This window comes from Sinohyriopsis cumingii, chromosome 17 (assembly GCF_028554795.1).
Source record: "Sinohyriopsis cumingii isolate HCF-2022 chromosome 17, ASM2855479v2, whole genome shotgun sequence".
Lineage (NCBI taxonomy): Eukaryota > Metazoa > Mollusca > Bivalvia > Unionida > Unionidae > Sinohyriopsis > Sinohyriopsis cumingii.
Window position 1 is genome coordinate 50,230,215 of NC_142977.1, and position 26,430 is coordinate 50,256,644.

Genomic DNA, 26,430 nt, shown 5'->3' on the forward strand with positions numbered 1-26,430 from the left:
CATGCAATGTTTAGTAAGGGGAGATAATTACAAAGTAACTGTCCAAGACTGCCCAATGTTGCATGTTATGTACCATCCAGTCCTGATATATACGTATACCAAACTTCATAAAGTTATCTCTCTTGAGAATTACAAGCATGTTTACAAGAGAAAGGTGGATTGGAAACAACCTATCTTTCTGTCAATATTATCTACACAAAGGATGATAACTCCTGCACATTAGCTCCCCTTGCCACCTACAGGTGGCACTAGTTTTAAGCTGAGCAGAAACTAATTATCTGTCAAATCCCACTTCTGTATGCAACATTCTGTCCAGTGGTGGTAAACATGCCCACCACATTTCATGAATATCTCAAACAGTTCATAACGTATGAACAGGACATAAAAGTGTGCAAGAGTAATCATAATTTTCTTAATATCAGAAATGCATCCAAATCAACAGGATGCACATTCTAATATGATGCAATTACAGGTCAAATTCTAAGTCAAACAAGGCCATAATTTTGAAAATTGTCTGGAAAACGTAATTCAAACATGACCTAGATCTGAGTCGTGTAAAGCCTGATACCAAATTTATTTTTAATTCATGACATCTTCCAACAGTGGAAACATAACGTATTAAATATGTGACCTCAAAAAAATGGAACATGACATGACATGATGGAATAGTTAGACAAGAGTAACATAATGTCATAATTCACAAGCATACTAAGTATCATGAAGATATCTGCAACAGTTCATGAGATAAGACTGCAATGTAATACCTCAAAAACTATGTTTGCAAGGGGGTGTAAAGAAATTAAATAACCTGGAAGCAGGTTGTCTGCATTACATATGAATATGATATTAATACCAGTAGAAAGCAAACTGAAATCAAACCCTTCACTTCTTTGTAAGCAAAAAAAAAGACTTAAGTATTATCTATGAGCATGAAAAGTTGGTCAAAATGACATATTTGTGGCTTTAAGGTTATTATGAACTAATATGGTATGAAAGATTATTTTTTTATTTAAATATTGTGAAACAAGAAAACTTGCATCTCTTTGCTACAATTGTATCATCCTCTAATTAAGCCACTAGAACACTAGAAATCAAACAAAAACACCCCAGTACAGTGCCTGAAAACTGACCTAATGACCTAATAACAAAACTTAACCAAGGGGCAATGGAATGACAAACCTAAGACCATGTGTATTACCACTATGGCAGGGGGTCACAGCAACACCTGCTTGAAAATGGTGACTAATCTTCTTATTGTAAGTGTGAAAAGTTACATTCAAACCTCAGCATTATGAAACAACTCCTGGGCTGCAGTGATGAGCTTATTGTCACCAAACCGAGAACTATGAATCTCTTGAACTGGCACTCCAGAAGCACAAGTCCAACAGCACACTTCATCTTCTCTAGGAAGTTGTTTTCTGCTCTAAAGTTTGGAGAAAAAGATTCAAATTAATTTTCCTTTCAATAATAAAATATGTTACTATTAGAATAATACCTTACAAAGTACTTACTTTACTTTCTCATATAACTAGCACCAATCTGCAGAAAGCCTAGACCCCAATCTGCTATTTCATAATTTGTCAGCAGATCAGGTTCTATGCTGTTCACTTGAGAACACAAGAATCATCCACATCAGTACTTGAGTGCATGAGAAAATCATCTACAACTCATTACTTGAATACACAAGAATCATCTACATATCAGTGCTTGAGTACATAAGAATCAACTACATATCAGTGCTTGAGTACAGAAGAAAATCATCTACATTTCAGTACTTAGTACACAAGAGAATCATCTACATATCAATGCTTGAGTACACAGGAAAATCAACTACGTATCAGTGCTTGAGTAAACAAGAATCATCCACATCAGTACTTGAGTACACAAGAATCAACTATATATCAGTACTTGAATGCACAAGAATCATATACACAGAGGTCTTGCTAGGATTTTAAAACTGGTACCGATATGTAGATGATTTTGGGGAAAATGGGAGTCCCATCAGCAAAAGTTGTAGTTCCCTCCAGGAAGCATATTGGGCATACCTTAAGTGGCTAAATTTCCAGATTAGAAGAACCAGTGGTTGCCACTGAGTTTAATTTTCTAAGTTCTTTTCACCACTGACATATAGCTCTTGTTTGTCCATTAGAGTGAGACTAAATTATGTCAGTCCAAGGAAAGGTCTTATTCCATGCACTAAGCAAGGCATCATACTTTCCTACACCTGGCTACTGTCCCATCCAAACTATCAGTTCTAGCAGCTTTAGCACTTTTCTGAATCTCATTACAATCTTTGAGAATTCACCAAAATACTTATCCAGATTTGAAATGGAATTTTGTCGAAGTCTCAATGTATCTTGAATTCGAAGTCACGTGCACTACTTATTTGGCTACACTTGGGAATGAACACAATAATGAAAGCTAAAGTTGTTCTTTTGATGCATTCTTATAATGACCACATGTACATCACTGGGTCTTTCTGCCTCTGAATTCAAGCACTGTAAATACCAGTACATTTTCCCACCACTCAATAGCTAGCTGAAGTCTTTGAACTTGCCGCCCAGCTACTGCATCATGTTCTTCTGATGTACTCTTGCAATGACAACTTGTATATCTGGGGGTCTTTCAGCCACTGAATTCTCTCATTGTAAATATCATCACAGCACAAATATCAATTGATCAACATAATTTCCCACTCACCAGGTTGCAGAAGCAGGACTGGCAAGTCTACAAATTTGCCATCCAGCTTTTGTGTGAGTACTGAGAAATTTGTACATGTGCTTTTCTGCATCCCAGAAAAACAATTTGTGTCCAAATATGCATGATTAGGCATTTCCAGGACCTCAGCTACATATCAGTACTTGAGTACACAAGAATCATGAACATATCAGTGCTTAAATACATACAAATCATGAACATATCAGTGCTTAAATACACAAGAATCATCTACATAATAGTGCTTGAGTACACAAGAATCATCTACATATCAGTGCTTGAGTACACAAGAAAATCATCTACATATCAGTGCTTAAATACACAAGAATCATCTACATAATAGTGCTTGAGTACACAAGAATCATCTACATATCAGTGCTTAAATACACAAGAATCATCTACATAACAGTGCTTGAGTACACAAGAATCATCTACATATCAGTGCTTGAGTACACAAGAAAATCATCTACACTGGTAATTGAGTACACAAGAATCATCTACATATCAGTACTAGAGTACACAAGAATCATCTACATATCAGTGCTTGAGTACACAAGACTTATCTACATATCAGTGCTTGAGTACACAAAAATCATCTACATATCAGTGCTTGAGTATACAAGACTTATCTACATATCAGTATTTGAGTACACAAGACTCATCTCCATATCAGTACTAGAGTACCCAAAAATCATCTACATCTGTCATACCACTCAGGTGACCCACTAATGTTAAGACTAGTAATGACATTTCCCTATGGTCCAGCACATTCAGTTTTATACACGGGTTGTAGTAGCTTGGAAGAATGCTTGACTCTTTATCCAAGGGTCAAAGGTTCAAAACCTATGCTAGCCAGCTCTGGTTGGCTGCAATGGTTTTTAACTGGGAGAGTGATTTCCTCAGCAAGATATGACTAATACCATTCTGAATGTGCCATCAAAAACCAACCATCCAACCAACCAACTCAATTATCATACTACTTTTGTCAGTACTCTATGTTACAGTACACTCAAATTATATACCACTTTGTTTTCATGGTAACAAAAAATAGCAATGCAGACAATTTGAAATATAAAGATGCATCTTCACACAACTTGCTTGACATGTGTACTGAGTTTGGCTGAAATGTCTTCATGGTTTGAGAGTTATGTTTGAGATACAATAATGTTTACAGACAAAAAAAATAACAGCTATTCACCCCCTCTCCAATTACATAATGGTGGGGTCTGGGTGACAAAAAGGTAGAACAAACAGAACAGTTGTGTTTGTTGATTTCTATCAACACTTTCAACACATAATTGGTTACTGTATGATGCTGAGGAAATAGAAGCTAAATACCTTTCCCAAAGAACAGAGTCAGATGTTCAAAAAGGCAGCCTATCCAAGATAGCCTGGCTGGGTATCAAACCAGTCACCCTTGGATTACAAGTCTGATGTCTGATGCTTACTAACTCAAAAATGGTTCGCACAGACTTGGATCTGCCAGCACCTTATATTATGGCAGATCTAGGTCTAGACTTTTTAGAGTTGTGTGTGTATTAAACAACAAACTAGGGCATCAGTGAGCAAAGGTTTATATTATAGATCCCTCCCATACCCATAGTCTATGGCATGAGTCAGTATCTACTGCAGTGTTCCGTAAAGTGTAGTAAGTAGATAACACCACCTAGTTTTGGTGTGCAATCAGGTTTGGTGCTTGATCACAAAATGCCCCATCTAATGCAAATTTGGTTTTAAAAAAGTTGAAAACGTGTTGACATTAGAGAAAAGTTACCAATTATTTGGTAAGGCACATAAATTCTTGAAATGAGGTTAAAGTGGTAAAGTTTTAGTACTTGGCCCAAGTTAAATTATAAATCAAACACCACTCCCTCAAAAATCTGTGCCTACATAATTCGTTAATCCACTTATAACGTGATAAAATCTATGGATCTCATTAGTTTAATGAACTGGTAATAAAAATAAAAAAATGGATAATGACAAAAGAAGACAGTTTTGCACAACTTCCACATGCTAAACATTCAATATTCAGATTTGGGTGGTCAAGTTGTCTACAGCACTTGCCATAACTGCTCACTGCCATCTCACCTCTGCCTGCCTGGGTTTGAGCCTCAGGCTTAGCCAATGTGGGTCAGGCTGATAAATCAGCTCATCACCTGTGATGATCCTGATTTTCGGGTTAGGGGCTGATATCATCTATTTATTAAAAGATGCAATTATTTGCAGCCAAATTTGACAGCACACATTGGTGTATATTTTATACACTTAACGGTATTACTAGCAGCTGTGAAGCTATTGTCAGCTGAATGGTTCATTTGGTGACATGTACATTATATTTCTGGAGCAAATCCTATGTTTGGTGACTTGTAAATCCACGTGGAATAGCACAACCATCTGCCCTGTGGTCATTGTGAATTTTGCAAGATATGGCTGTTACCAATTACCAGTATGTGTCTAAAGTGCATGCAGGATTGTTCCAGAATGATTTCCATGCATCAAAGTTGCAGATTTTAATGAACAGGTGACATCAGACCCACATATCATACATCACAGATTTGTGGAGTTGATTTATTGGACTAAATGTGGGTATGTGAGAAAGCTTGTAGGTAGATTCCTGAGGGCCGGTGGTTCTTACTGGGGTTTTCCTGGATTCTTCTTCCATTGTCATACTGGCCATCATGTATAGCCTATCATGCCCTAAAAAATGGCATTAAACCCAAAACAACAACTTATGTTAAAATGTTCAATTAACTTTTGATTTTTAATGGGAATAAAAGTGAATTGCAAGAATAAACAAGCATACAGACATTCATACTAACACAAGACTACTTTGTTTCAGGTCGAATGACTAGAGTATCAAAAACATTGTGAAATCAAAGGATAAACAACAGTCCCTCAAAAGGACTGGTGCTCCACTGGCTTAAAAGAATTTCCAGGAAATCAAGATATACCATTTTTTGCTTTTAGCTGCTGAGTGTTAAACTATCTCGGATATTCTTCAGTAATATCAAGATTTTTAAATTAACTGTTGTGGATCTCAGGTTGGCACCATTTTCATTCTGGACCAACAATACATCATTTAGGACCAACAAGACATCATTTAGGACCAACAAGACATCATTTAGGACCATCAAGACATAATTTAGGACCATCAAGACATCATTTAGGACCAACAAGACATCATTTAGGACCATCAAGACATCATTTAGGACCATCAAGGACATCATTTAGGACCAACAAGACATCATTTAGGACCATCAAGACATCATTTAGGACCATCAAGACATCTTTTAGGACCATCAAGACATCATTTAGGACCAACAAGACATCATTTAGGACCATCAAGACATCATTTAGGACCAACAAGACATCATTTAGGACCATCAAGACATCATTTAGGACCAACAAGACATCATTTAGGACCATCAAGACATCATTTAGGACCAACAAGATATCATATGAAGTCTTCTGCAAGAAACCCATGTTGATATGACTTTCCATTTTGAAGAAGTAATAATAGCAAGATTTCCAAGATGGCAGTCATGGTGGCCATATTGGACATCTGATTGGCTGCATTTCCATTTAGAACCAACAAGACATTATAAGACATCTCTGGCTGATAACATAATACTTCTATAACAAGACTGTCAAGATGGCCCTTGTGGCAACCACAATGAAAACCAGATTGGCACCATTTTCCTTTACAACCAACTAGACACTATACGAAGTCTTTCAGTGAAAACTCCATACTAATATGCAGCACTTTATTCTCGTTGTTTCAGTGGAATATAAACTTAAAAGTATCATTGTACAGTTGACAAACACAAAAAAGCCAACCAAGCACCGACTGTGTAAGTCTGTTGTGCCTCACATCTCCTTTGCACCCTGGAGGTTTATGCACTAACCTGAGCTGACGAAGAAAAGATTCCTAGGCATAAAACCATTTTTTTACAGAGAAGGAATACTGTACCCATAATCAGCAAGTTAATCAAACTATCCTGAATATAAAATCTAACAATCAAAACATTATACAATTTTGCTTCATTAATTATGATACTTTATAATGGACTCTAAAAATGTGTGATTCGGATGAGCTGTATCTTAAATTGAATATCTGTTGCATTCATTTAGCTGCAGCTGCACTGGATCATCCCTTCTTTCAAGCATAGTAGAAAGAATAGGAGAGATGTTGCTGAAACCAAGTAGTTAACAAGAAATATTAGAATCCTTAATTCCGTTTTACCAAAATCTCAACAAAAACTCCAGAATCTGTTTTTTTCACTGCTACTCTTGATCTTTAATTGTTTCTCTAAAAATCCATTGTTTTATTCCTGGGTCTGAGATTACAGGATATTTTATGATTAATTAAATTCCTCACATTATTTTGAGCACCAGGATATTTGTACCATCAAGACTCTCAAGTTGCCACTCAGTTATCAAAAAGTTAATTTTGTTCAGACTCTGCATTATGCTGGAAACAACAAGACTTAAAATATTGGGATTTGTCAGTCATACATTTAATATATAGGAAGGAAGCAGATTTTCGATTTTACATCAAGGAGTTGGAAAAGTTTGGGATATAATGAAATATTTTATATTCCTGTATTTTTTACCTATGCCAGCACAAATAAACTACCTCATATGGATGAATTTCATCTGATACATCATCTGTATATGTGGTGAAGAGAGACACTTTTTGTTTCCATGATAAGCCTGATCTCTCAACTCTCATTTGGAATGTTCCTTTGGATTCCTTATGAACTCCTTTCGACTGAGAAACAGAATGAGTACTCGGATTCCAATTTCTTCTCTTTGAATTGTAAGATTTCTGAAAGATAAATTTCAGTATTTTCAATACCAGTAACAATAGACTTATGTTTATTAAACATATATGCCGACTTGTGAACAACCAATTTTTGTAGTAACAATATTTTCTATCATATTACTTACCTGATTGTAATAGGTTACCACTTGTTTTTCAAACAATGGAAACTTCTCTAAAGGTCAACAAGCATTGGCTGATAAATAATTGTCATATATGTTGCCCCAGTTTGAATTATGCATCACAAGTATTAAGTTTTGACTAGGCTGACACCGTTGAATGTGTAAACTGAAGGTTTTTACATTATTTGTTCAATGTAAAAATATATACTTTCTGATGTCGGGTGTATACAATGAACTTTGGAAGAATTTCATTTTACTATTTATGGTAAGTGAAGTCACTTAACTATTGGTTTAGAATTATACATTGTGAAAATAGTACACAGACTACTGTATATAATCAGTCATTTACTAAAAGTGAATCAAATAACAGCATTCATTGGATTATACTCCTAAAAGATACTTTCGACAGATTTGGGTTTTGTGAAGTTCAGATGTTTCCTGATTCTGTAAATCACACAAACTTGATTACAATTTTTGAATAAAAGGTTAAAGATGCTTTCCTATCAGACCGACATTGGGGAATATGGAAAGAAAAGAATATATATAAGTGACAAATATTGTATCCTATGTTACTACCATAACATTGATGATGAAGATCATTTTCTTCAAGTTTGTCCAGTACAGGTAAACTTAACTAAAAAAACAATACTAATGGAACAAACCATCCATGAATAAGAACATTCAACTATTAACTTCTAGTAATAAGAAAAAAATAATTCACCAGTTAAATTTGTGAATAAAGCATTTAAAATAAGAAATGAATTTATGGTAATTTTTCATAAAGACTGGTTATATCTATCCATAATTTCCCTTCAAGTTTTTTTATTACTCTTTTGAGTCTCTGTGTGAAATCGTATGTACATCATTTGATAACCATATATATATGTAGTATATATTCAAGGAGCATGTACTTGCTTACAAAAACACCAAAAATATATCAACTGAATTGTGTCCTTATTTAGACCTTACACCTATATCCCTTGTTAGACATTAAAACTGTGTCCCTTGTTAGACCACATAATTATGTCCTTTGTTAGGACTTATAACTGTATCATTTGTTAAATCTTATAACTGTATCCCTTGTTAGACCTTATAAATGTCCTTTTTTAGACCTTACACCTATATCCCTTGTTAGATTTTTCAGAAATAATCGGGTTGACAGCATATATTTATCAATGAGTAAGTGGGAAATGTATCCTAATTCTCCCACGATGTGTGAATCAAAACTGGTTTTCTTATAAAGTAAATCTCATTTATGTCTACAGTAGGCAGAAGACTGTGTTAACCCTAAACACAGCTTCAAACATACATTTTTTTAGCTTCTAAAATAATCAACTCCTGACATGAACATCAAATAAATATTTGGAAATCTATTATAAATATAAAGAAATTTCCATGTGGTTTTATTTTCACATCTACTCCAGGTCTATTGCAAGATCACAAAATTTAACCCAGAAGAAATTTCATGAGTAAAACAATTCAGGTTGCCAAGTATCAAAATCACAGAAATGACATTTTCCTAAATTGTTAATTTGTGAAACACTGATATTTCCCATTATTTGGTATCCTGCACATTTTTTATTCTAAAAATATTCAGGAAAAATGTTAAAGCGGAATCAAATGACCTGTACACTGTGAACAAATGCATAAATATTGCACAATGCTATCTCAGAAATATCTCGACATTATCTGTTGCAGAATATAAGATATTTCACATCTCCAAAATACCTCATTTTTTCTTTCAGTATTAGAGAAAGTTTTTGAGCAAATAAAATGACATTTGACGTAGCAAAATCCTAAATTCTACTCAGCTAAGAATTTTTTTAAACCTGTCATCAAGGATTTTTTTCTTAAATAACAGGAAATAGGGACTGAGCATACCATAAAGGGGAAAAAAATTAATAAAAATGGAATAACACTGTCAGCTGAAATTTGAAATTTTGCATGACTTTGAAAAATGTTACATAAGAAATGGGTCTCATATACATTGGGGTTGAGGCCCAAATTGTCCCCTGAGGACCACCCAAAAATATCTTTGGCCATACCTACCTTGACAATCTTATTTTCATCTGCGATGGCATCAAGATTATATTTTTCTAAGAATAGTTCCAAACAGTAGTTCTTGCTTGCATTTAATGTGACCTTTGCCTCCTGGGCTGAGTGATCCCCTTCAACATTATCTTCCTCTCCCTTGGGGTCATCAGTGAGTTGGTACAGGTTGAGATTCCTGTTTATGGCCTGACATTGAAGAGTGCTGAAAAACTGACAACACTCACGATGCTGTTTCAGGAATGAGTCTGGTAAATCTTCAAGTGGCAGTGGGAAATCAGAGATATCTGGTCCCGAGTCCCCACCTATAACAAAAATTAACATAATACCAGTATATATTTTTTGGTTACATTTCAATGGCACTCTCAATGCAATACTAGCTATGTTAAGCCAAAGATATGACAGCTGACCCAGTCTGGCCTAGGTGACTATTGAACATGCAACCCTCAGATTACAAGTCTGATGCTCAAACTTAATGTATGAAATTGACAAATACATTTTTCGTACAAAATTAACTTGGTTCTTATCTTAAATTACAGATCTTAAATTTCTTTGTGACTATACAGTGATCATTTCATTGACTCACCATGGTCTTTTAAAGGTAATCATTGATGGGTAAAGCTTTGATGTGCTAAACATTATTACATAATAAATACTTTAATAATAATAATAATAATAATCATCATAATAATAATAAAAATGTTTTTGTCAAGGTAAAGTTGCAATTTATTTACTCTTCTTCAGAAAATAAACTTGGTTTTTTGTTTTATTTCTCAGCTTAAACTGAAGTATTTAGCAACTGTTTGTTACAATACAGTGATCAATGTTGACTGTATAGTGTATTTTAAGGGGCTCTACTGCAAAATTAAAAAAAAAACTTTCATTTTCTCTGTTAGATTAGAAATATTGAAACATTTTGAAATTAAGCTCAAGTTGAAGCTGATAAGGCTGAAAGTCACACAAACCTGTATGTACATAGGACTTTCCTCATCTAAAAATAGATGCTAAAAGAATAATCTATACACTGAGAGTGGATGTTGATGTTTTCACATTAATTTACGTGACAATCAAAGACAGAGAGGGATGAAATAGTTTTAATACACAGTATTGTGCTATCCTTTAACAATGGCAGCTTTAATATGCAGTTTTAGAGCAGTGGATAAATCAAGTAGTGTGCTGTATATCATGGGGGTCCATCTCAAAATGCCACAGATTGAATGTGTACATTGTAACAACTCTCTCTCTCGCTCTCTCATAAAATAATAAAATCATGAGCCCTCTGTGCATTTATTTATATGGTACATGAAAATACTCATCCTAAATTCACACACAGTGCAAGTTTAATGTTAATTAGTGAAGCTTTATACGAGTTTTGTCAAGAATAAGTAAGACAGATGGATCCACAGAAATAGATAGACAAAGTAATTCCCACATACTGCTAACATACTGGCATGCAATTTTACACAGAAAGATTTTGAACACATTGTAACTCTTAGCTCCTTTCTAGAAAATAATAAAATAGACATGAAATATGTAAGCAGATTAGGGAGAACCAAAATATATAAATACTGTCATTTACAAACAGATGTCCTTTAAATAAGGATGAAATATGTTAGTAAAGTAGTGATGACCGAGAATTATAAATACTGTCATTTACAAACAGGTGTCCTTTAAAATGAGGTGATATATGTAAGTAAACATCAGAGAACCAGGTTTCAACAATATTGTCCTTTACCAACAGGTGTCCATTAAACAGCTGTCAAGTTTGTAAGGACACTTAAGACAAAATGCTTTAATAATGTTGACCTCTACAAAAAGGTGTACTTAATCTGGAAGTGGCAACTAAGGCAGGTTTCAATGTATTTTGATATTTTTCTATTTCACTGCAATCTTGATGCAACACAAGGTAAGTGCTTTTATAAGACTTTAATAACACACTGAAACCTAAGGGCTGTTCTATTTAAACATACATGGTATCCAGGGAAGGCAGTTTTAAAAAAAAAATATATACCAGGGTACTTTGATTTTACAGAGTTCATATTAAAATAATAAGAAATTTTAAACTGCATCTAACAGGTGGGTACCCCACTTTAAAAGTGCCTTCCCTGGGTCCCATGTATTTTTAATGGAGCAGCCCTAACATACAGAGGCAGAAATGTATGATAATATTACTGCTTCAAATCATTTTTTTTTTTTGGATTTACAAAATCTTTGCAATGTTTTATGTAATAAATAAACTGTCCTGTATTAGTAAATGTCATATGAAACTTATTACAGTTGTCTGATGTTTTAAATATTTTATTCACTGAAGCTTGCAAAAAATTTCAATCTCAAATGAATTTCTAAATTTAACAAGAACCACAAATATTCCTATTTTCAAACTATGAAAAAAATCTATGCTATTTACTCACAAAAATATAACTGTGTAAGTTGATTAATAAAGTAACTCTTGTGGTCACCATGAAGCTGGAGACAAATTACATATACTTCAGAGTTACCTCCCTTACTGGTGCAGGGCTTAAACACCTCTACCTGTAAGAAAAAAAGAGCATAGTATGATGAAATACTAAAATTCATAAATGAATTATAAGGTGTAGAAAAGATGATAAAAGGAATGGACTTTTTAAACCATTATAATTTGATTGAGATTAGTTACTTTATGCAGTGATAAGTAACATTTGCTTACAAGGAAAAAATATTGAGTATAAAACTAGGCAAACACAATAAAAGTCATGACAAAATGCTTTTGCATGGAGTACTTTGCTTAAATATTAGTTTTATGCCAAATAATCATCATTGATTTTTTTCCAAATAAATTTTTACTTATTGACTCCAATATAATTTGAAGGAAAATAAATTGCTTGTGACACACCAATTTATTAAATGTAAAATACATTAAAATTCTGTACTAACCAAAATTTTGTAGCTATATATTCTCACTTTCTATTTAAAATCAAGGACTTTTACAACTGCATAGGATGCTGACATAACTGTAAGATATTTGTCCATGAATGCAATAATTAAAGGTATGGGCTGTTCCAGTAAAATATACATGGGACCCTGGGAAGGTACTTTTAATGTAAATAGTCACCCATAGATGCAATTTAGAATCTTGTCTTGTTTTCATATTAATTCTTTGGGTAATCTGAGTACCCTGGCATATATTTGTAAAGAAAGTGCCTTCCCAGGGTACCATGTATGTTCAAATAGCCTTTACTACATTTGTAGTTTTTTTGCATTAATACTGGATGAGTTCATATTTTCCCACACAAAATGCAGTAACCTTTTTATTATATACTCATTTTCTTATTCTACATAAGGCTTAATTATACCAAAAAAAATCACTAAAAGAAACAAAGTAATTGAAGCCTTTCTGTATTCCAAAATAAATACACAACCAAAGATTCATCAATACACAATAACAATATTAATGTGCACACAGAACCACCTGGCAACCTTACAAATTAATGATGCACTCGACATCAGTCTCAAAGAATTGTCATTTTGGCCTACTTAAAATTGAAATTTAGAGTCATATTGTGAATGAATGTGAACTGTAACAGCAACAGCTTTTCAAGTTGGTCTGGAATGAATGGATTTTGTTTTTTTATGTCGGTTCTACTCAGTTCTACTGATTGTGGATTGGATTTATTAACTGTGTCATTTCCACAAAAAATACAGGTGTCTGTTATTTCATAGCTGCCAACCCTGTGGTACAAAAATATTGACTGCTTATGACAAAAATACTGATTTTCAGGAACAAATACTGATTTTTTAAAATATTAATGCTGAAGTAACTTTTTGCAACATCTACAATTATCTGTAAAGTAGAACAGTACCTTCCTTAATTATTTAAAGTCAAAGATGCATGTGTTGCACTTTTGCATCTTCTGAATAGGTACCCTGTTCCATTCGGGCATTCAGGCACAGACTGTTTACATGAGCCTTTTCCACATCACATTTCATTTTCTTTTTTCAATCATTATCAATTCCAATGTCCCATCTTTCACTGATGATCTCATTTCTGTGTGATTTTCTTGCTGAACTGTTTTTGCTTTTTCACACAAGTAATCCTTTGCGATTTTACTGTCTGGAAGGCTTGTACAAAATAATGTGCCAGAAACACCAGTAACTATAAGATGAAGTTTCATTTCTAAAGAAATTTAGTAAACATCAAGGTTATGTCTGGGGTTTTATATGTTGTAAGTTTATGCTTAGTTGTGTATAATGAAGCAGCAAGCTGATGTTTATTAGCCTTTTCGTGCTCTTGTAATTCATGGGCGCATGCCCAATAGCAAAATCACATTACACAATTTGCAAAACGTAAATGTTTTCTCCTTTAATAAATGGTTTCACAAATCTAAACAAGATGGCACAATTGTCCTTCCAGTTCTGTTTTCTTGTCTTTCCTTGAAAATTTTTTTGAATATTCTGCTTTCCTATTCAACATGATTAAAAGTTGAATATTATGAAGATGAGATACAGTGACAGTGGTAACTGTTTGCGAAATCCAATATGGTGGATAAAGACAGACATGGTAGCCTTGATTTTGAATGAACCAATCATATTGTAGAACTGTATTCCCATATGCACGAGACACATTTCTATCAGAATGAAACCAAGTGCCCATTCTAAACTGAAACTGAAAGGAAAATTTTTATTATTTTTTTAAATTAAAAAACGTACTTTTTGCACAAAAAGTACACTCGTATTCAGGTCCAAAATACGGGACAAATACGGAAAAATGGGACACTCGGCAGTGATAAGATTTGAACTGGGTGGGATGCATCTTGACTCAACAGCATGTGTGTTTTCTGTTCTGTCATTAAATTTTTTTTAATCATAATGTGGGAAAAGTATGAACTCTTTCAATTGTAATTATCAAAAAGATGATATACAATATTACGTTCATTTCATTTTGTGTGCAGTAAGGTGAATGTTACTGTAGTTGGAAATGTAATCAAATTTAAAGTACAATTTCACAGTTTGTAATCAAGCTTTAGAACCCATGATATGCTCATGTAATTCATATTTGCAGAACTTACAAAGTACATTTTGAAGAAATTAAAGATGCAAAAATGCCAGTATATTTTTTTATATTCCTATTACCAGCTAAAGACATGTTTATGCCTTGTCACTTGCATGCTCTTTGTAGGTACCCAGCTATGACCTGTATGGCGTCAATCGCAAGCCTAAATCTGAAACACTATATCAACTAAGTTAATGCGGAAAATTTCAAAGCAGCTGGAGTGTGACAGTCCATTCAACCACTGGAAACAAAAATTCCTCTTTGTAATCATGGCTTCTTGGCTAGGAGGACCTTACTTTTCTAACAAAACCTTCAGTTGCATTTTTCCCCACAAATTTAGTACTTTGACTTACAAAATGGTACGTCTCTGATAGATATGCAACAGCTCTTGTCCACAGTATTTTATACACCCCAGAAAACTACTGGTCATAGTCTGAACCATTCCATTAACGAAACGTTATGAACATTTCTCCTAAATAACTGTTCAAATGATCAGGATGGTATTTTCAATCCTGCATCTGTCATGTTTGTTGTGGACATTGCGAATATCACGTTCACTCATTTGCTTGTTTGAAAGTATCATTTGTGACTCAGTAAACTCGTTCATATTGTTCATTTTATCATCTCTACTTTCAAACAGGCAAAACACTGCTTTAGTTCATCCACAAACTAATCTAATAAACTACAACCTGAAGCGTCTACTATATGAGTTTACCTGGGTTGTTTACAAAGTAGTTCCTAATACACGATACTATTTATAGACACATGACATGCAATATAAAGGTGTTCAGTATTGTAAAATACTTCACGATTATGACAATGTAAAGTTGATGTAGAAAAAAGGAGTATATAATAATATTTCATATTGTGACTTTGTTTAATCCATTCCAATTATGAAAAGTTGTCAATAACTTAAACAAGACTCAAAATTTTGGAATATGCTAGTAAATTTGGATATAAATAGGATATAATTTGACTTCATATTAAAAAATTCAAGTCTTATCAGTAACCTGAGATATACTGAAAACAAATTTTGTTTAAATAATAGCTACCTTGCAAAGTAGGAAGTTATTTAGCAATAATATTTTCAAGATGGCCACTGGCAGCCATACTGCTTATCTGACTAGTAAAATATTTAAGACAAACTAGATATCTAAGAAATTGGTTCATCATTTATCAATGTTAACTTGAATTCATCTTCTGTATGTAGTATACAGATTAAAAACATCATCTGTGTAATTTTCTATTAAACACTGTGAAAATAAATAAACTTCACTGCAACAAGGAATCAAATGATTATATCAGCATAGACCTGATGTTACTTAATGATATCACAACTACATCCATCACGGTGACTCTTACAGTCCACACTATCAATGCAAATGTTTCAAATTAATGTGCCATAACTGTAAATAAGAATAACACTACTGTATAAAGGCAATGAGAAAGGTCTACCAAAAATTTACAGAAACATGTAGCAAAACAATTCAGTACTTTCTTACAAATGATCTCCCGCATAAAAAGCCAATAGACTTTCAATCAAACCATTCATGTTATATTTAGCTAAATGAGTTTTAACCTCTCAAAATAAAGTATTACTATTAATATCAAAACTACTCCCTGGATTTGAATTAAACAAAATTTCACCTGGTATATTCATTCAAGGTATCAACTGAAAATTAGATTCTGTTTTCCTTTAACAGGTTGTAAGTAGTCATTGTAAATTTCTTAAAAAGTGAGTACGAATGTATATGTTGTTGTTGTGGGTTTAATGCAGACCTACCAACCCTGACAAGTCCGTCTCAGTAAGTCAGCTGTTTTCCATAAGTTTTCAGTAAGGTGTAACAAAATATAAACAACTGCTATTGTAAAGCTGGAAAAGTTAATTAAAAGTTTGACGCATCAACGATAAACCTTATGTTCAACTGAAAAGTTTGTCAAGTACGCGTAGACTTTATTTACCACCAGTACAGTTGCACAAACTCTAGTTCCAAACCCTATGCAGCTCAATGGCTTGTTGCTATCTCTCAACTTTACATAATTCTGGGGAAAAAAAATCCATTTCACATGATGATGGCAATCATTTTCCTGCCACGAGACATACTCAAATTGGCATGTGAGGTCCAATAAACATAATTATGTCCTTTCCAGCTTTTATCAACATGAATCTGAATACTCCTTTTTTATTCTTCTGTGTTGATTATTAACACTTTTCTAGCTTATTTTCCCTTTCATCTTAAACCTGCATCTCTATCTAAATACCATTTTTAAAAATTCTATAATCAACAGTTTGATCATGCAGATGCTTCTCATGAACAAATAGGTGCAGTTTAAAGCATCTGGGGTACTGCTGTAAAGTTAGTCTGGTTCCCTGACTAATTTCACTAAATCTAACATGAAACCTGGATCCAAATAAAACATAGATGAATATTCCGGATTTTCATAAGACTTATGGCAAAATCGTAAGAGTTGGCAGGTCTGTTGATGCCATTTTTCAGCATATCATACGCTATATATGACTGCCAGAATAACTGGTGGAGGAAGAACCCTGAAAACCCTGGTAAGAACCATCAAACCATGGAAAACTACTGGCAACTTCCTCACATATCTACAATCATTGAGTCTGAGACTTGAGCCCACATGGATAGAGGTGAGATTGCAGTGATTGGTAAAGGTGAGCACTTTCGACCACTCAGACACCCAGGGCCTCTGAATTTATTTGTTATGTAATTATAATTATTTAAGAGTTCAAACTGACTTCCAGTGTAGATGGAATCTTGTAACTAATCACAGCTACCTGTCTTTTGTTTATATATGGAGTATATAATACTAAAGTGCAAAGCCAAAATTATTTGCAATTGTTTTTTAATCATTTTTTTTTACAGTTTTTCCGAATGGAAAAAACACAAGACTTTGAATCCTGACTGACTGAATCAGTCCCTGATAAAAAGAATTTATGGGATTGATATCTGAGTTCTCGAAATTAATCAGTTAAATGCTCTGAATAAAACTCACCTTGGTAAACATACAATTAAGGATGTACATAAGGGAAATGGCTTGATATTCATACATGGTAAAGAGTTTAATAACTAGAGTGCCCCCTGGTGAAAGAATGTGGAGCGCTGTGAGAACTTCGCAGTAGTGAAGTTGTGACACAATGTTTTCCTGCTCAGCTGGGTTGTCCTGACAGTCGATGCTACCATCTGCTGTCACCTGAAGATAGAAACACCAAAGTTACAAATTAACTACTTTTTCAGGCAGCAAACTTTTGCTACAGTACTAAGAAAGGTGGCAAGATCAATATCTCATTCTTCCCCATACTAATTTCAGAGTTTTACCTCAAAGACAATCCTTATTTTTCTTAAGGAAATCCAATTGTGCTTGACTTTCATACTGAATAATGGCTACATATCAAATGAAAGCTATGTAGTATTGAATATTTTTTACCATGATGTGCAGAGGGGTAACTAGGCCTAAGTGGGGTCTGACATCACTGGTTTCCCACAATCTTTTGTCCAAAATCCTCAAATCATGACCTTTTTGCACCCCCTGGATGTGCCCTTTTATTTCAGTATAGCTTAGGTAAAAAAAAATCACAAAATCTCCTTGTTGCATGCCTTTTACACAAATGCAAGTAATCAGGAAAGATATGGATGCTAACTTTGATGTCCAAGATCACTTGTCAACATTCACAATGGTGTCAACAAATATGCCATACTGCATGCCAGATTATCACAGTATTTAAGATCAACAAGACATCATAAGAAGTCCTCTGGAGAAGACCCCATTTTAATATGACTTTCCATTCTGAAGAAGTAAGATAACAAGGTTTTAAAGATGGCTGCCAGAGTGGCACATGGTCTGTGCAGGCAGTAGCATTCTTAACCTATGTCAATGGAGAAAAGTTTGGGCAGAGAGATATGTGATGTGTGTGTGTGTGATTTGGATTTTTAACGTAGCTTTAACAATTTTTCAGTCATATTGCTACAATGTCTGCAGTGTGGCAGTTTATAGTGATGTCTAGCACTGGGGCATCATGTCACAGATATGTAGAATTATGTCCCACTCAGTCACATTATACTGACACCATTCTGACCAGTCCTAACACTACCCTATTAATGTCGTTCACCTTGTGATGCAGCTGTTAGTACCATTTTTATAAGTCTTTGGATTTGACTCAGTTAGGGTTCGAACCCACAACCTCCCACATCCGGGGCAGATGCTTTAACCACGTAGGCCAAAGAAGTGGTCATAAGAGAATTATGCATAATTCATTAATACCAGCCAGTTACTTAAGTACTTGAAACGACTTTAGTTGCAATAAAGTATGTCTCCATGTAAAAAGATGGTCATGCAATGAAGACAGTGAAGCAGGTTTCAAGTTGGCTTCGCATTCAAAACAGATGAAACTTTCTCATAATATTATTACAAGTGAATTAAATTAAAGTATTTCTTTCATTGAAAATGGCCAATAGGCACTGTTCAAAATTAAAAGCCCTTCATACCAGAAAAATGCTAATTTGGGTCAAATTCTGATGAGTGGTTTTGAGAAGTAGCTTTCCATTTTAAGCAATTGTAGCCATATTTGATGACAAATCAGTAGCATAAAATCTGATGCTTTCTATCAATTTTAGCAGTGCATCCCCTATGGGTGCAAGACTGAAAGTCAAAAATCTCCTTGGTGTCAAAACTGGGGGTCAGACTTTGTGTGTGTATTTTGGATTTTTAATGAAGCTTTTTAAAAAATTTAGTCATATCGCTACGATGTCTGCAATGTGGCAGTTTACAGTGATGTCTAGCACTGTGGCATCATGCCGCAAATATGTAGCATGATGTTCCACCCAGTCACATTATCCTGACACTAGGCCGACCAGTCCTAACACTAACCTCTTAATGCTGAGCGCCAAGCGAGGCAGCTGCTAGTACTATATTTATAAGTCTTTGGTATGACTCTGCCTGGGTTCGAACTCATGACCTGCATTGAAAGCGGATGCTCTAGCCACTAGCCAGAGCAGTAGGGGGTCATACTGAGTAAAAAAACAAACTTTGGTATAAAAACTGGAGGGCAAATTAAAAATGTAGGGGTCTCTAAAGCTTAAATGAGGGGAAAGGGAAACACTGATTTTAGTCAAATTTCTATTTTGTTAGGTAAAAAGCCATGATTTTAGCCTCTGGGCCAAAGTTTTAGACAAAATGTCAAAGGTATCCTCATTTTCGCAAAGCAAAACCTGAAGTGTTACACTTTTAGCAAAACTGATTTAGATCTTATACAAGGAAATTTATGTCCTGAGATTTTGAGTTAAACTTTGTAAAATAAATACAAAATCTTCATCATTTAAAACACTGGTCCATACTAAGACCTTACATACAGGTCTTTGATAGACTGGTGACATCACAACTACAGGAAGTAGATAGCTACCCCAGGCCACATTAAGTCCTCACATGGGTCAAATGTATGAAAAGGTATGATTTAAATATTCCAACTCTCACATGAATATGATGGTAAACATTTCCTGTCCCTATTCCATTGTCAAAATATTTGAATTTTTAGCATCTCTTCTATTTCATCCTATCACCAAAGGAACTGAATCTAACTCTAAATTCTCCAATGGGGCAAAATTTTGCTAATTACTTTTATTGCAGGTGGCAACCAGAACTTCTGGATGGTAAATTGACTAATGGCTACTGTTAATCTCCAACCTGCACAGACAAACAGATGAACAGATGAACAAGAGATGAATTACAGTGATAGAAAATATCAAGACATCACAGAAGTGCATCCTTTTCTGGATATCTGTACTAATGAAATTTGTAGCCCATAGTCAGACAGACACATGCATACAATCATGACCTAAAAGAGTATGGGTACAGCTATGACATATTTTGCTTGATTGAATTGTAGTCATGATGCCACCAAACCCCATCTCGGTTATATTTAGACAGTGAGACTAAGAACAAATCAAATTAAAAATGATCTCAGGATTGTACAGTAGCTCTACTGATCCTGATTATTTTATATGTTACTATCTGCTGTCTTCTGAAGGCAGACAGATACACGTAAAACCTGTTATAATGCGATACTTGGGGTTCAAAGAATAACACTGTGATATAAGTGGGATCGCGTTAACAAATTTTTCGAAAAACTTCCCCAGAGAAAATGTGCATTAAAATTTCAATGTCATCAGTTTTATCTAACCTCCTGATCATATATCATTTGTTTTGTTCGCCGGGTTTCATTAGACATCAAATATACTTCAGCTTTGAATTCTATACATGCCAATATGGCAGAAATGGTGCTTGGCGAAGTTAAGGCAACATTCAGAGCAGTACTGGGATTAAAAGTCTGCTAGGGATACGAATAATCTGCTTTTCTGAGAGTGTGTATTGTGGATGTTAAAAAGAGAGGTCACCTTAAATTAATAAATGGGAGCCATGCTGCCATCGCATTATAAGCAGAATCACGTTATAACAAATCACGTTTTACCTGTACATGGACAAGTTAAAATTATCCAAATTAGCATGACCTTATAACAACAGCATAGTGATCTTGTCTATCTCATACTGATATCTTGATTTAGATCATGATATCTTGATCTACCTCACTGATATAATGATCTATCTCACACTCATATCTTGTTCCATCTCAAATATCTTGTTCTATCTCAGTGATATCTTGATCTATCTCACATATATCTTGTTCAATTTCACTGATATCTTGATCTCACACTGAAATATTGATCTAGCTCATAATGTTATCTTGATCTAACTCACTGATATCTTGCTCTCATACTGATATCTTAATCTATCTCATACTAATATAATGATCTAGCTCATACTGATATCTTGATCTAGCTCATACTGGTATACTGATCAAGCTTATAATGATATCATGATCTATCTCATACAGATATTTTGATCTAACTCACTGATATCTTGCTCTCATACTGATATTTTGATCTATCTCATACTAATAACATGATCTAACTCATACTGATATCTTGATCTAGCTGATACTGATATATTGATCCATCTGAAAATTGATATCTTGATCTATCTCCTACTGATATCTTAATCCATCTGATAGTGAAATCTTGATCTATCTCATACTGATATCTTGGTTTATCTCATGCTGATACCTTTAGCCAAGATTAGCACTCTCAATAATGTGCATGCCTTGCCCATCTATGGCCTCAAGATGGATTCGCTGTCCTGGCATATACATGAGGGTATCCAATATCTATGGTTCTCTATGAATTCTCCAGTTGACTCAACCTCAAAAATCATATCATGCCAAGTTCTGAACTGTTCAGAATAAATTCCACCACATATCATAATCTGCCAGTGACCAAAAAGCAAAACTTCAGATAGATGGACAAAGGCAACACTATATGCCCATACCATAACTGTGGTCAGATATAAGGAAACAAATACTAAGGACTACTGAATACAATAGGAAAATGATATAAGAATTACCAAATCAGCAAGACCAATTTCCTGCATGATTTCTATCAGCCCCTCAAGGTTTTGCAGAGTCATCAGATTTCCTGTGTTGTCCTTCCCAAAGTACCACTTATCAACCGTACTCTTGATGAATCGATCATCATCAATCATCTGACCATGGTGGTTTCCCTCATAATGTGGATTCAAAGTGCAGGCTCTCCACTCCCATTCCCCAGTATAACCTGTAAAGAAATAAATAGTTTTGTAACAATCATAAATCCATTCTCATCTCTTTGATAACCTGCAAAACTTTGCAATTAAAAAAGTTGGATAAACCTCAATCATTGAATAAATGGAGCAATATTGACATATCTATTGTTCCCACTGATGATTGACTAATTACATATTTGTAATTTAGGCCACAAGACATTTTATTTTTATTAAATAATGTCAAACTAAAATGAAAAAAAAAACAAACAACAGGTAGTCTAATGTGCTTTGAGGTGAAAACAAATGATATACTTTTAATAGTACAAGAAACCAATTTCTGGAGTAAAACATCTTTCTTCAAAACTACCTGAACATAACAAGCAGTTGAGTCCTACATCTATTTCACATTAAGGTCAAGGAGTAAGATGTCGTGCAAGTGCCCTTAACCATTAGAACTGAAAATAAACATGGCATTAGTGTGCTTATCGGGTGATGAAATAGACAACAGAGTTAAATATTCATCTCTGATGATGATAGAGATAAATTTGGTGAGAAGAAAGATGGAGTGTAATTTCTGGTGATGTGAAAACACCTTGGAACACTCAAATCTGGGAAAAGGGCAAAAAAGAAATGTTCCTTTAGGGCCTCTTTAATAAGCCACTTGAATTGACATGAGCAGAAGTAGTAACTGATGAATGATTGGATTTGGCACTAACCCCCTTATCCAAGGAGAGATCGCATTTTTCTTCCATCTCTATCAGCAGTTATGTGTTTCAGTACAAAGTTTAGCAAATCATCAACATTAACAAATGCATTTATATGCTATACTCTGCCAAGTCCTGGGTGACAAGTCATGGGTACACTTTGTGTAATTATATTTTATACAGCAGTCATTCATGTCTAAGTGTCTCAGAATAACACAGTCACAGATATAGTAAATTGGTCTATTACTATAAAATGTCTCAGTAAATTATGGTACCTGATATTATAGTATAATGGTCCTTGCTATAAAGTGTCTCAGTATAACATGGTCCTGATATAGTAAACTGGTCCCTCACTATAAAGTTTCTCTGTACAATATTGTCTATAATATGGTACATTGGTCCCTCCCTATAAAGTGCCTTCATATAACATGGTCCTGATTTAGCACTCTGGTCCCTAACAAAAAAGTATCTCAATACATGATTCTTTATAAAGTACACTGGTCCATGACTATAAAGTGCTTCAGTATAACATGGTCCTGACAAAGTACATTGGTCCCTAACTATAAAGCGTCTCAGTACAACAGGATCCTAATACATTGGTCCCGCTCTATAAAGTGACTCGGAATAATATTGTTGGTCCTTTTTAATAAAATGATTCAGTATAACATGGTCTCTGATATAGTACAATGGTCCCTCACTATAGTGTCCCAGTATAACATGGTCCCTGATATAGTACATTGATCCCTTACAATAAAGTGTCCCAGTATAACATCTCTGATATAGTACATTGGTCCAACATTATAAAGTGTCCCAGTATAACATGGTCTCTGATGCAGTACATTGGTCTCTCACTATAGTTTCCCAGTATAACATGGTCCTTGATATATTACATTGGTCCTTCACTATAAAGTGTCCCAGTATAACATGGTTTCTGATACAGTACATTGTTCCCTTACTATAAAGTAATTTAGTATAACACTGTCCTGGATATAACAGGTACAGTCATGGATCCTATGGTACTAGCCAAGTTCTTTTTTCTCTGTACAATGTACCCCAATAAAGTGGGCTCACCTATAACAAGGGACACTTTTGTGACTAACCTGGACAGAGTTATAGGGAATGGTGACTGTAATTACGACTTCTACATATGTAATGTCAACATACTAAATTCAACAAATTAGTTAACGCACCATGACATTGAAGATAATGGTTCAAACTGGTAACAAAGGCTCCTGGTGCTTCACAGAGGTGAACTGTCAATAGCGCTGGCTTGGAGAGATCTAAAATTTTATAGCTAGATACAATTTCATAAAATTTACACCAAGCTTGTGTGCAAAGTTCTGGTCTTAATTGTTGTGCAGTACTACTAACAATACTGCCAGCAATGTTTACATCAGAAGTGTGCCTGTGCCAAGCCAGTATATCTTTGTCATTCAGTTTGTTTTTAACTTCATTCAGTTCATCTTTCATCTTAACGAATTCCGATTTCATTAAAAACTTCAAACTATCATCTCCTGAGAAATGGATATCTGTTTCAGGTACCTTACAGATGTTTGATGCAGGTGCTTTGTTTGCAATTTTTTGTTCATTAATTATTGTATCAGTACTAGTAAATGACAAAGTTTCCACTGCATCACAAGAAGTATCTTTGGCAGACTTTGCTCTATCACTGGAATAGTCTCCATGGATTTCTTCCTTGGAAAGTTTCCAAGACCCTGGATTCTGATAAGAAAACTTTTTTTGAAAAAGTTTTTCAACCTTCAATTTTTCATCTGCACTTAATTCATGACTATCTATTTGAGAATCATGTCTTTTCCTCTTTGAATTTCCATTTTCCATGTCTGAAATAGAAAATAAACTGATTACTTTATTTGATCCATTTTAAATTTCCATTTTTTATGTCTGAATAGAAAATAAACTGATTACTTTAATTGATCCAGTTTATATTTTAAAAAAAGAAAAAAAGAATAGTGGAATATTACTGTTTTAATCAGAGAACACAAAGTGATACGAAAATTCTACAAATGTGTTGATGTCGAGTATAGCTGGGTATAGCATAGTCACATATGCTGGTGTAGTTCAAATACTCATGGGTGTTCCATATCCTTCTGGTGAGGTCACATTGCTGAATCACATAAAACAAAGCCACAATCTGTGGTACTAGAAAATGTGTGGATTGCAATTAACATTTACAATAAATCTGTCATCAGAATCTCAGTGCAATACTCAACAAATTAATCTGTCATCAGTGTAATACTTCACAAAAAATCTGTCATCTAAATCATGGTGTAATGCTTTAAAAAAAATTATCATTTAAATCAGTGTAATCCTCAACAATAAAACTGACGTTTAAAATCAGTGTAATAATCAATAATAAATCTGTCATCTAAATCAGTGTAATAATGAACAATAAATCTGTCATCGTAACTTCTGACTGATAATGTAGCAAACTCCTGTTGTCGAATTTCTAACAATTTGGTCTTTGGCATATATTTAAAACTTCGATATTGTTCATCTTCGCAGCGCTATCTGCATCAATCTGTGGTCTTCTTTTAAGTTATCTTGGCATATACCAGATGGGCCTTGAGATTTCTAGGTCTCAGAACGCAACAATATACCCTTGAGACGTTCTGATAATTCAGTATGGAGAATGATCTGTTGTACATTTGGGGCACTGGTATAGAAAGTTACCTGAAAGGGGTCGTTTTCTTGGTTTTACAATTCAGACGGGCTCTCTACTGGTCAATGGCCTCCTCAGTGTAACTTATTGTGTATTCTCTCCTTCTCAGGTGACCCATGAGCACGCAGGGTCTCTTTTTAAACATTGCAGGGTTATAGCATATGCATTTGGTTTGAATGCACATTCCATAGGGAAAATTTTTATTACATGCTGGGGGTAGCAGCAGGTTGGTAGTAGATACTGGTGAGTCAGTAGGTTTAGAATACAGGTCAGTTTCTATAATACCCAAGGGTAGATTGAGTATGCCAAAGAATACTGAGCCTATTTCATAATCCCCATGCAAATATAATCATATGATGTAAGTTATTGGCAAATTAAAAACAATACTTTAATACTATTTCCATTTCAACTGACTTTGATCCAATATCATCATCTGCACCAGTCCTGCTTAGCAGTCAATTGGTGCCTTTTGTTCAAGTCTTTTCATGAAAATATCAGCATGCAAAGGTGTCATTTTAAATTAGTGCCCACTAACCTTCCATTCATTTGTAGAAAATGTTTGTTGTTGAATAAAAAAATTTTAAACTTGTTAAAAGTCTGACCAAATGAACAATGGAAGGGAAGGATCATACTGAGTATCCCATGCTTCACTGCAGGCT

General features: G+C 34.4%; 1 protein-coding gene across 3 annotated transcripts in view; it reads right to left on the reverse strand.

Moving 5' to 3' along the window:
- Positions 1 to 26,430, reverse strand: part of LOC149778673 (cap-specific mRNA (nucleoside-2'-O-)-methyltransferase 2-like) — a 50,095-nt gene that overhangs the window by 19,938 nt on the left and 3,727 nt on the right. For all 3 annotated transcript variants that reach the window (XM_089939472.1, XM_089939473.1, XM_089939471.1), the window contains 7 exons: positions 24,282 to 24,932; positions 22,211 to 22,419; positions 17,753 to 17,950; positions 12,120 to 12,240; positions 9,709 to 10,013; positions 7,352 to 7,543; positions 1,283 to 1,423 (listed from right to left, as the gene is read on the reverse strand). In XM_089939472.1, the coding sequence (XP_089795598.1) occupies positions 1,283 to 1,423; positions 7,352 to 7,543; positions 9,709 to 10,013; positions 12,120 to 12,240; positions 17,753 to 17,950; positions 22,211 to 22,419; positions 24,282 to 24,932 (1,817 nt within the window). The remainder of the gene's footprint in view (positions 1 to 1,282; positions 1,424 to 7,351; positions 7,544 to 9,708; positions 10,014 to 12,119; positions 12,241 to 17,752; positions 17,951 to 22,210; positions 22,420 to 24,281; positions 24,933 to 26,430) is intronic.